The 12,498-nt window shown below is 46.5% G+C and overlaps 1 protein-coding gene across 5 annotated transcripts in view; it reads right to left on the bottom strand.

Annotated features, from left to right (window-relative positions):
• Nucleotides 1–2,660, bottom strand: part of UBP1 (upstream binding protein 1) — a 53,058-nt gene extending 50,398 nt beyond the window's left edge. For 3 of the 5 annotated variants that reach the window (XR_002520590.2, XR_002520589.2, XR_004182324.1), the window contains exon 1: nt 1,990–2,626. Coding sequence is in view for 2 of the 5 variants with exons in the window: in XM_003895234.2 (XP_003895283.1) it covers nt 1,990–2,102 (113 nt within the window). In the remaining 3 variants the exon portion in view is untranslated. Of the gene's footprint in view, nt 1–1,989 lie in introns of all 5 variants that reach the window. The other 2 variants (XM_003895234.2, XM_003895233.2) reach the window with 2 other exon arrangements.
• Nucleotides 2,661–12,498: the final 9,838 nt, after the last annotated feature.

Here is a 12,498-nt window from a genome sequence, read left to right on the forward strand (position 1 = left end):
CCTCTCAGGGTTCCAGGGCCAGGCATGGAAAGTACAACTGCAGTCCAGGGAGGCCTGCAGCAGCTAACGCCTTCTTCACATTTTCTCCTTATCCAGTCAATTTTGGAATTTCCTTAGTTTGAGAATTTCAAACAAAGGGCCTTGAATTTGCAAGAGGCAAGCACTCTCATCTCTTAGTTTTTGAGGACTCAATTAAATATGAAAAAAATAAGCTTCTTAAAAATGGTAATTACCTTCAAATGTCTTTGAAAATTTAGATTAAACGGCACAACCAAAAAAGCATTCAAGGGAAACTTATCCCTGTAAAGAGTATTGTAGGTTACACAGAATTACAAAGATCTCACACACTACTTTAAAAATACATGGTCAGGGAAAGGTTTAAAATCATCAAGATTGTACTTCCTTTTCACGGAAATAAACTATACACAAAAATTATTACATTAATAAGTTGACTGAATCACTAAATCAGAGGTCAAATAAAACCCTAGAAAAAAGTAAACGCTCAAAATAGCTATCAATAAGTAAACTTCTCAGCAGCAAACTTTCATTTTACCATAAAAGAGAAGCAGTTGAGGAGAGACACATATGAACTTGCTTCACGTGCCTCTTTTGCCGTGACTGTAAGCCTCGTGTTTCCAGTAGAGCTAAGGAGCAGAATGGCACTAGAGGAGTGCGTTTTCACTAGAGAAGCACTGCCTCTAATACTTCCCTCTGGGGTGACTCCATGACTTTCAGTAGCTCAATTTCCTGAACAACTGAGACAACTGTTTTAGAAAATAAGCCACCTCATCTACAGGCCTTAAGTTATACAACTGCAGAGAGAAGAGGTGCCAAGTTCAGGAAGCCCAGCAGAGACCAAATCAGAGCCAGACGGTGGGGAACTCCAGGTTTCATACGCTTTCCACCACTCACTTCCACACTTCCACACTCCGAAAAATGTCTCCAACCTTTCTGAGACTTCTTTATGGCTCAGAATTTCTCTTTAAGATTTAAAGACCCAATTACTTCAAGGAGCAGCCACCATGATTCCAGGCCAGCTTTGACCCAGAATTCCTCCTCTAGAGCTGCAGTAAGATGTATGAATGCTACTGGGTAACTGTAGAGCACTTCCAAGACATTAGACATTTTCTAAAGAACAGAAAGCTACATTTAATTCACATTATTGAAAAGCTGCCAAACCACTGACTTTTATACTTTATTAGTCGAGTCAACTCTATGGTAAACTATATTTCAATAGAGCCACTAAAAAAATACAGAGCTTCCAAACTCCTACCAGTTAAAAAGGATAAAGGGCAGAGACTAAGCTCAGATCTGTTTCAACCTCTCAACATTAAAATGAATGACCGCTGGTACAGACAGCAGAGACTAAACAATTGTTTGTGGTGCAATCACTGCATCTTAAAACCCTCAAGAGGAAATAGCCTGAGAGGGTAGTCTCCAAAATGGGAAACTTCACTTTGAGACAATCAAAAAAAACCAAACGAAGTCACAGTGCTACTCCCACCGCTGCTCTTTCAATTATAATTTACTATCATCAAGTGATTAAAACCTGCAGCCAGAAAAAAACCATAATGTAGGACAGCTGACCCCAAAACGCTGGACAGTATTCTCCCAATATAAGTGCTGCCTTTTCGTACAGTGTATTCTAGCTCCAACGGGGCTTGTAAATCACTTGTAAGGAAAGGAAGCCCCTTCCCCCACCAACCCAAGCCATCCTAATAGCTGGGCGTGTTTTACAGCAAATATGATGCACTCAGGAGCGGTCCGAGGCCGAAGCTTGCGGGGCCACCCTCCCCCACCCGCTCGTCACCAGGGTGAACAGAGGCCTTTGGGGTTCCATGGCCCCCGACCGCCACGCGGCAAGGACTCCGACCCCGCAGCCCAGGAGGCCCGTGCACCTCTGGGAGCAGCCGCATCTGGCAGAGACTCAGGGCTGCGCAGGCCTTCCCCAAGGAGACAGAGCTTCTCCCCACCCGGGGCGCCCAGTACCTCATGCTGTAAGCGCCGGCGCCCAGCTCCTGCCCGATGCCCGAGAGGCTGGCGTCGAAGTCGTGCACCAGCCCGGACTCGATCACCTCGTCCATCTTGAGCACCCAGGCCATCTTCCGGCCTCGCCGTCGCCCCGCACAGCGCGGCCTCCGCGTCCAGGGCGAAAGGGCCGGAGCTCCGCTGGCGCGTCCTGGGGGAGGGCGCGGGTGAAGCCTCCGGGGGGGTGGCGAGTGGTCACCAGCGGCGGCCGGGACCAGAGCGGCGGGGGCCCCACTGGCAGGGCACGGCGAGCCCAGCGAGCAATTGCAGCGGGAGCGGCCGGGCCGCCGGCAGCGCCACCCTCCCGCGGACACCGGCCCTGCGCCTCATGCCGGCGCCGCCGCCCAGCCCCCGCGCCGCTAGCGCTGCAGCCGCCGCCGCCCGCCCCGCCCGGGGCCCCCCGGTCGCATCCTCCTCCGGGACCGCTCGGAGGCCGGACCTCTGGCCGCTCCGAAGACCACACGGGGACAAGCCCTCCGCCCGCCCGTCACCCTCTCCGCAGCCTTGACTCCTCGCCCCAGGCCCGCCCAGGCTCTAGCGCCACACCGCCCCGGCCAACCCAGCCGACGCCGCTCCGCCGGCCCGGACGCTGGCTTCAACGCGGCTCCGACTTAGGCTCACGCGCCGCTTCCGCCTCCCCGGCCCCGCCCCGACCCCGCCCCCGCGTTCGCCCCACGCCCCGGCCCTCCCCGTACAGCCCCGCGCTTAGGGCCACTCCCCGCGCCTCGCGGCCCAGGAACTGTCCGGACAGAGCAATGCGGCCCCGCCCACGCGGCTGTTCCCAGCCGGGGCGGCCTCGCTGCCTCCTTGCACAGCAGCTCAGGAAGAGGCGGTGCCAAAAGGGCTGCCAGTTTCCGCCCCTTCAAGCCAGTGAGAAAATTGACAGGCCAACTGAGCAATACCTGCAAGTGCTTGGACGAAGCTCCCGTGAGTCTCTGCGTCCCCCGACTAAACAACCAATCAAAATGTTCTTCCTCTTGGGCGGGCTCGAAGACGGAATTTGCTGCCAAAAGAAAGAGTTCATTGGACTCCATGGTAGAAAGCGGCCCCAAACGCCACTTCCGGAGGTGATTTGCTGTTCTGTGGTATTTCCCGGTCGGCTGTGCTTTTTGCCCTCTCTACCGAGGGAGAGAGCGGTTCGCATCACATCTGGTGACAGAAAAGCCAGTTGTGCAGAAAACTTTGATTGGCGTGAAAATAAGCCAGTCAACGCTCCTGAGAAAGAGCTCTGGAAAGACTTCCCCCATTGGTTGCATTGCAGAGAGCCGCTTGGCTATCCTGAGTTGATCTAGCTGTTGGTTGTCCTAACTGCAGGCAGTCTCGTGACCTTCGGCTCCGAACCATTAGGACGTGCTACAGTAACAGCTACGCTGCTCAGAGGGCCGGAAGGGTCTTCCTCAGCGACCTAGCGTGGGCACGCGCCATTGGGGCCAAAAGACAGAAATAATCCTTTTACCGAAAGAGATGAAATAGAAAGCAGGAGCAGAGGCTGACTTACAGAGGCAGACTTACAGAGGCAGTGTGCGGATCAGAGTTCCTTAGGTACGGCTGCTGGCGCCTGACTGGCGGAATCCCTGCTGAAGAGAAAGTCAAGGCCCAGGCTTCGCCCTGCATCGAACTTACTGCCTCAGAATAAGACCCAAATGCTGAGCGCCCCGCCCTAACTCGCCAGTTTAAGTGCAAAAATACATAGATTAAAATGTCAGCCTGATGAAACCGTGGCACTGAGCCAGAAAAAAATAGTCTCAACTCCTGTGTGATTTAAATATTAATTTACAGGCTCACGCCTGTAATCCCAACACTTAGGGAAGCCGAGGTGAGTGAATTAGTTGAGGTCAGGAGACCATCCTGGGCAACATGGTGAAACCCCGTCTCTACTAAAAATAACAAAAATTAGCTGGGTGTGGTGGCGCGCGCATGTAATCCCAGCTACTCGGGAGGCTGAGGCGGGAGTAGGGCTTGAACCCGGGAGGAGACAGAGCAAGACTCAGTCTCAAAAAAAAAAAAATTAGCTTGGAGAATGTTTTTCTCTTTACACAACATTTTTGCAAACATTTCATTTGATACAGCCACCGAAGTAGATACAAAAGAACACTTTAGAGATGAGGTAATTTCGGTGAAAATGTGTAAAGATTACACCGTGCAAGGTCACACAGTAGCTAAACCAGGGCTATTTGACTAATCCAGATTTCTCTGATTCCAGGCGAAAACATTAGATTGACCATTTGTTCAGGAAGCTCCATTCCACTATTACAAATAAATCTGCACAATCGGATGGTCAAGGGAAACATTGGCCTCATTGGGGGTCTCAGTTGTGTCTTCATTCCATGATCTCACCTCACTTCCATAACCTAGTCTATAACCAGATTAGCCAGGCTTACAGTTTGGTGTTGGAAAATTTGGAGAAATGAAATTGGGGGAAGATAATTCTCTGAAATTTTTGGAGAGAGTGTAAAAGTACAAGCTACCATCAATTTTTCAATCAGGATGTGCCCTAAGGAAGTACTGGGTCAAACATTTAGAAACAGAACCTCAGGCTGGGCAGTGTCTCAGGTCTATGATCACAGCACTTTGGGAGGCCAAGACTTAAGACGGGAGGATGGCTTTAAGGCCAGTAATTGGGAGACTAGCCTGGGCAACATGGCAAGATCGCGTTTCTACAAGAAAAAAAAATGAGTTGAGCATGATGGCACACTCCTGTCGTTCTAGCTACTCAAGAGAGACTGAGGCAGGAGGATCACTTGAGCCCGAGAGTTTGAGGCTACAGTGACCTATGATTGTGCCACTGCACCCTAGCCCAGATGACAAGATGAGGCCCTGTCCTTAGAAACACAAACAACAACAACGAAAAACAAAGACAACAAAAAAAAAAATAAGCGTTCTGGAGGATGAAAATAAAAGTGTTGGCTGGTCATGGTTGCTCACAACTGTAATCCCAACACTTTGGGAGACCAAGAGGTGAGGATCTCTTGAGGCTAGGAGTTTGAGACCAGCTGGGCAACAGAGCAAGACCCCTGCCTCTACAAAAAAACATTTTTTTTGAGACAGAGTCTTGCTCTGTTGCCCAGGCTGGAGTGCAGTGGTGCGATCTCGGCTCACTGCTGCAAGCTCCACCTACTGGGTTCACTCCATTTTCCTGCCTCAGCCTCCCGAGTAGCCGGGACTACAGACACCCGCCACCATGCCAGGCTAATTTTTTGTATTTTTAGTAGAGACAGGGTTTCACCATGTTAGCCAGGATGGTGTCGATCTCCTGACCTCGTGATCCACCCGCCTTGGCCTCCCAAAGTGCTGGGATTACAGGCGTGAGCCACCGCGCCTAGTCAAAAAATTTTTTTAAATTAGCCAGGCCTGGTGACCTGCACCTGTGGTCCCAGCTACTCCAGAGGCTGAGATGGGAGGATCACTTGAGACCAGGAGGTCAAGGCTTGCAGTGAGCCATGATGGTGCCACTGTACTGTAGCCTGGGTGACAGATGAGACCCTGTCTGGAAAAAAAAAATAGAAGTATCAAGCAGTGCTAAATAGTAATGTCATAAAGAGACCAAAATATAAAGGAAGGATAGTGTTAAAACTTTAGACAAATTAAATATGAGTTTAATTTTGCAAAAAAAATTTGTCAATCAGGTGGCCACCCTGAACCAGAATATGTTCAGAGAGATTCCAACACTGTTGCATGGTAGATGATTTATGGACAGAAAAAGGACAGTGATGTACAGAAAACAGAAGTGAGATACAGAAACAGCTTGATTGGTTGAGTGTATTATTTGAACAGTTGGCCTCCTGGGATTGGCCAAAACTCAGTGATTGCTATAATAGGTTATAGTCCATTTATACATCCAGTTAGGTTACAATTTACTATGTACAGAGAAACCTTTATGCTGAACTTATAAGGAGGCAACTTTAGGCTAAACTCAATTTAACAATTTCTCCCCTTTTGGTCAACCTCTCAACTTGACCAAAATAGAGAGGTTGACCAAAATTGTAGACATTGACATTACTTTCTGACCATTGTAAATGTACTTATTTGGTCTAAAATCCCACTGGGAAATAGTACAACAGTGGGTTTTGTAAGGTGGGAATAAGGACTTTAGGTCATTTTCTGGTAAGCGTTAGAGTAGAGGAGACTTTTTTTATTATGTTGGAATTTTTATTTATTTAAATTTTATGGACATTTTATGGATGATTGTATATAAACATTTAAAACTTTTGAAAGTCCTTAGTGTATGTAGGATACTACTATTAAGATTATCAAGAGGATAATACCAAGACTTTGGAGTGTGCCCCTTAGCCAGGGTCACCATGAACTAAACTAACTAAAATCAAATAGATCAAAGAAAGAACTAGATAAAAGGTCAAGCTGTTTTACCAAGCAGCTTGTTTATTAATCCTCTGTAACTGAATCTCTATACCTGATATGTTCATCTCTGTGCAACAGGAAGTGTCAGCAACTGCAGATATTTCTCTGTCCAGTCAGTAAGTTAATAGCAATTCCATTATCTAGCACAACTTTAATAAGAGAACTTAGTCTGTTGTGCCATGGCCTTTGTAGTAGAGTTAGCTACAGAGTCTATTATGAGGGATACATTTCTTTTTTTCTTTTTCTTTTCTTTTCTTTTTTTTTTTCTTGTTGAGACCGAGTCTCCCTCTGTCCCCCAGGCTGGAGTTCAGTGGCGCGATCTCGGCTCACTGCAAGCTCCGCCTACCGGATTCATGCCATTCTCCTGCCTCAGCCTCCCGAGTAGCTGAGACTACAGGTGACCGCCAGCACGCCCGGGTTATTTTTTTCTGTTTTTAGTAGAGACGGGGTTTCACCGTGTTAGTCAGGATGGTGTCGATCTTCCGACATCATGATACACCTGCCTCAGCCTCCCAAAGTGCTGGGATTACAGGCTTGAGCCACCGCGCCCGGCCTTTAGGTAGGCTTTATTTTTTTTTTTTTTTGAGACGGAGTTCAGCTCTCGTTGCCCAAGCTGGAGTGCAGTGGTGAAATCTTGGCTCACTGCAACCTCTGCCTCCCAGGTTCAAGCAATTCTCAGCCTCCTAAGTTGCTGGGATTACAGGCACCCGCTACCATGCCCAGCTAATGTTTTGTATTTTTTTTCTTTTTTTTTTCTTTTTTTTTTCAGTAGAGACAGGGTTTCACCATGTTGGCCAGGCTGGTCTTGAACTCCTGACCTCAGGTGATCCACCCACCTCGGCCTCCCAAAGTGCTGGGATTACAGGTGTGAGCCACCGTGCCCGGCCATGAGGCATAATTTCTAATCGTTGCTTCATTTATTCTAAATTATGGAAAAAGAGACAATAAATGATGTCTGTATCTAGAAGACTGAAGGCCTCTTCGTAATTTTTTTTTTTTTAATTTATGATATTGGTTAAGAGGAGTGGACTAAGGTTTTTGACTGATTGTGAAGTAATAAAGGTATTAACATCAGCACAATATATTGTTTTCTTTTCTTTCATTTATTTATTTATTTATTTATTTATTTATTTATTTTGAGACGCAGTCTTGCTCTGTTGCCAGGCTGGAGTGCAGTGGCACGATCTCAGCTCACTGCAACCTCCCCCTCCAGGGTTCAAGTGATGCCCCTGCCTCAGCCTCCTGAGTAGCTAGGACTGTAGGTGCCCGCCATCACACCTGGTTAATTTTTTTGTATTTTAGTAGAGACGGGGTTTCACCATATTGGCCAGGACGGTCTCAACCTCCTAACCTCGTGATCTGCCTGCTTCAGCCTCCCAAAGTGCTGGGATTACAGGCGTGAGCCACCGCACCCAGTCTATTTTTTTAATTACTAAGGCACAAGGTTGTTTGTTAGAAGACGGGCTGTGAGATCTTTTATAAATAAAACTATATTCCGTGAGTGCATATAAGACTTTTATTTTTATTGTCTATAGAGGCATATGTAAGGAAAAAATTAAGAGGTAAGAATCTCATGATGGTAGAGAAGTCTTGATTTGTGATCTTGAGAAAGTTGTCCATGTCTAGGATGTTGTCTGTTTTCAGAGAAAGGGTTTTTTTGTTTGTTGGTTTTTGGTTAGTTTTTTGTTTTTGTTAGTTTTATTTAAAGTCTCTAATGGGGATATAGTTTTAAGAGTCGGTGGCTTTAAGAGCCACCAGGTGCAGTGGCTCATGCCTGTAATCCCAGCACGTTGGGAGGCCGAAGTGGGTGGATCACCTGAGGTTGGGAGTTCAAGACCAGCCTGACCAACATGAAGAAACCCTGTCTCTACTAAAAATACAAAATTAGCCAGGCATGGTGGCACATGCCTCTAATCCCAGCTACTTGGGAGGCTGAGACAAGATAATTGCTTGAACCTGGGAGGTAGAGGTTGCAGTGAGCTGAGATTGCACCACTGCACTCCAGCCTGAGCAACAAGAGTGAAACTCTGTCTCGGGGAAAAAAAAAACAAAAAAAAGAGTCTGGAAGGGCCATTCTGAGTTGTAAGATTATGAACTTAAAGTTTGAGGTCCTAAAGTTTTGTTGCAATGTGAGTGATAAGAGCAGTCTTTTTTTTTAATATCATCTGTAGAAGACACAATTTTGGGGTTTCAGATTAGGAAGGGTGTGATAGTTTTTAGTGGACTATGAAAAAGGTTTTTTTTTTGGTGAAAATATATTTTGGTACAGTGTACTAAAGTCTTGTAGTATTTAGTCATAATGGAGTTTAACAGTGGAAGCTATATGAAGTTTGTTTTGGTTTTTATTTTTTTCTTTTTTAAACAGTCTTGCTCTGTCACCCAGGCTGGAGTGCAGTGGTGCCATCTTGGCTCACTGCAAGCTCCGCCTCCCAGGTTCATGCCATTCTGCTGCCTCAGCCTTCCCGGTAGCTGGGACTACAGGTGCCCGCCACCAAGCCTGGCTAATTTTGTGTATTTTTTAGTAGAGACGGGGTTTCACCGTGTTAGCCAGGATGGTCTCAATCTCCCGACCTCATGATCCACCTGCCTCGGCTTCCCAAACTGCTGGGATTACAGGCGTGAGCCACCTTGCCCGGCCATGAAGTTTTATTATTGGAAACATAGGCTTTTCAGTTACTGTTGGTTAAGGGGCCATTAATTTTTTTTTTTTTTTTTTTTTCAGACAAGGTCTCATTCTGTCACTATGTTGCAATGGCGCAACATAGCTCACTGCTCAAACAATCCTGCCTCAGCCTCCCAAGTAGCTCGGACACGAAACCATGCCCCGCTATTTTCATTTTTTTTTAAAGTGATGGGGTCTCACTATGTTGCCCGAGGTGCTCTCAAACTCCTGATCTCAAGTGATCCTCTCACCTTGGCCTCTCAAAGTGATGGGATTACAGGCATGAGCCACTGTGCACGGTCATACATTTTTTAAATAAAAGGGTTTTAAAATAGTTAAATGTCAGAAAGGTATATTTTGAAGACTGGTTTGGTTTGATAGGTGGTGTTTTTAACTTAGTTACTGTTTTCTAGCTAAAATTATTAAGTTTAGAGTGGAAAGGAATAGAGCAAAGAAAGTATTCTCTACGTCTCGTCTAAATATGGATAGGTCTGAAAAAAAGGGAAGTCTACTTTATCTGAGGACCTATCTTTTATGAATATTTTATTTAGGATAGTTTTTGGTTTTTTTGTTCTTTGTTTTTGCTCTCTTGCCTTTACAGTGGGATAGTTACTAAGTCAAAAAGGTTAGTAGATGTAAATTTTTTTTTTTTTTTTGAGAGGGGAGTTTCGCTCTTGTTGCCCAGGCTGGAGTGCAATGGCATGATCTCGGTTCACTGCAACCTCCATCTCCTGGGTTCAAGCAATTCCCCTGCCTCAGCCTCCTGAGTAGCTGGGACTGCAGGCGTATGCCACCATGCTCGGCTAATTTTTTTGTATTTTAGTAGAGACGGGGTTTCACCATGTTGGCCAGGATGATCGCAATCTCCAGGATGATCCTCCTGCCCCGGCCTCCCAAAGTGCTGGGATTACACGCGCATGAGCCACTGCAGCTGCCCAAAAGATAACATCTTAACATATGTTTCTGAGTTGTTCTCAGTAAACCCAGATCCCTACCAAATAGAAAATGCTGTCCACTGGCACCTAGACCTCAGATAAGGGGGAACTGAGAACTGAATGATGACTACCATTCTTTTTTTTTTTTGAGACAGTCTCACTCTGTTGCCCAGGCTGGTGTGCAGTCATGTGATCAAGACTCACTGCAGCCTTAATCTCCGGGGCTCAGAAGATAATCACATCTCAGGCTCCCAGGTTGCTGGGACTAACAGGTGTGCAGCACCATGACTGCCTGAATTTTTTGTGTATTTTTTGTGGAGACAGAGTTTTGCCATGTTGCTGGGTTGGCTGACTGCCATTTTTTGTTCTGAATTTCTTCTTGAGGAACCTAGAGGAAGTCATGCTCACAGGCAGTTACTGGTGGAAGAGATCCAAGTTAACCAAAGTTACTGGTGGCATATCCTTATGGGTCAATAGCAAGTTCAGTCCTTGCCTCCTCAGAAGAAAGAATTCAACTGGGGGGCATAAGGCAAGAAGAGAGACCAACGCAAGTTCCAGAGCAGGAATAGAAGTTTATTTAAAAAGGCCTTAGAGGTCAGACAGTGACCTCACGCCTGTATTCCCAGTGCTTTGGGACATTGAGGTGGGCAGATAACCTGAGGTCAGGAGTTTGAGACCAGCCTGACTAACATGGAGAAACCCTGTCTCTACTAAAAATACAAAATTAGCCAGGCATGGTGGCACATGCCTGTAATCCCAGCTACTCAGGAGACTGAGGAAGGAGAATTGCTTCAACCCGAGAGGCGGAGGTTGTGGTGAGCCGAGATTGTGGCATTGCACTCTAGCCTGGGCAACAAGGGTGAAACTCAGTCTCAAAAAAAAAAAAAAAAGAAAAGAAAAGAAAAAAGCCTTAGAACGGAAAAGAAAGTGCACTTGGAAAAGATCTAAGCAGGGATGTGAAGGTTAAAGACAGAAGGTCAAGTGTCCTGTTTAACTGTGATCCTAGGACTTTTATGACCTTGCCTCTTTCCCATGATTCTTCCGTTAGGGTGACCTGCCCACATGCGCAGAACCCTTCTTACCCTTGGGAAGTGAGCACACACAGTGTATTTAGGGAGTTATACACATGCCTATCTGAGGCTTTCTTCCTTTATCTGGTGGAGTATACCCAGAAGATCATACTTTGCCATTTTTGTCTTTTTTTTTGAGACGGAGTCTCGCTCTGTTGCCTGGGCTGGAGTGCAGTGGCACAGTCTCGGCTCACTGCAAGCTCCACCTCCCAGGGTCACGCCATTCTCCTGCCTCAGCCTCCCGAGTAGCTGGGACTACAGGTGCCTGCCACCACACCCGGCTAATTTTTTTTTTGTTTTAGTAGAGACAGGGTTTCCCCGTGTTAGCCAGGATGGTCTCGATCTCCTGACCTCGTGATCCACTTGCCTCGGCCTCCCAAAGTGCTGGAATTACAGACGTGAGCCACTGCGCCTGGCCCATTTTTGTCTCTTAATATGCATGCCCAGGAAGCTGTTTCTCCCTGGGGCCTGCATTCAATACACATTTTGATATTAACAGGTGTAGACCATCAGGAAACAGCCTCTCCCTGGTTCTGCCAAATTATCATTTTTAGAAAGGCAATGAGATAATTGCTGAAACATCACCAGACATTTATAGTGGGTTGGGAGAGAACCCTCCCCTGCCTGGCTGATTCCTAACTACTGATGCAGCATTTTTTGCTCCTTAGCTCAGCTAAATCCGGGTTCTTGTCTCACAATCAGGAAGAATTAGGCACACAGACACATTGAAAGGTGAGGAGGATGGGATTTATTAAGCAAAAGGGGAGCTCTCAGCAAAGCGAGAAGTCCCGCCAGCAGGCTCCCACCTCAAAGACTGAATACCAGGCCACCACACATGAGCTGAAGAGGCCAGGCTCCTCTCTTGCAGAAGGCATGAATTTCTTGTGGCTCCACCCCAATCCCCCAGTGTATGTGAGCCTCCAGTCCACTGTGGGCATGCTCAGGCAAGACCCTGTGCATGTTCCCTTATCTATACAAAAACATCTGATATAAATACTTGTGGGGTGGATTATAGATTCTCTGGAGCCAGAGAGTGACATTCTTACTCACCACAAGTTAGGAACCCTGTATGGGGACAGTGTAGACAACGTATGAGGCCAGTTTTCCCAAGGAGTTTTTATCGGCTCTGCAAGTCAAGCTTGATTCCTTAAAGGGAAGCACACGCTTCCATTTAAAGCCTTGGTAAAACAACCAGTTTCTCCAGTTGTGTTCTCTTGCAAAAGAAAATGGATTCTTTCTGCACTGATGCAAATAACCATATTGCCATAAGTTAAGAATACTTACAAATAGTTTACAAATTCTGGAGAAGCCAGGCAGAGAGAAACAAATATGCTCCAAATTTTGTTCACAGGAGTTAACTTACCTGATTATTAAATGCTGTAAATAGCTCAAAATAAGTTTTCTTGACTCTGAAAAACAAAACAAGCATCAGCAATGTTTTAAG

This window comes from Papio anubis, chromosome 2 (genome assembly GCF_008728515.1).
Source record: "Papio anubis isolate 15944 chromosome 2, Panubis1.0, whole genome shotgun sequence".
Lineage (NCBI taxonomy): Eukaryota > Metazoa > Chordata > Mammalia > Primates > Cercopithecidae > Papio > Papio anubis.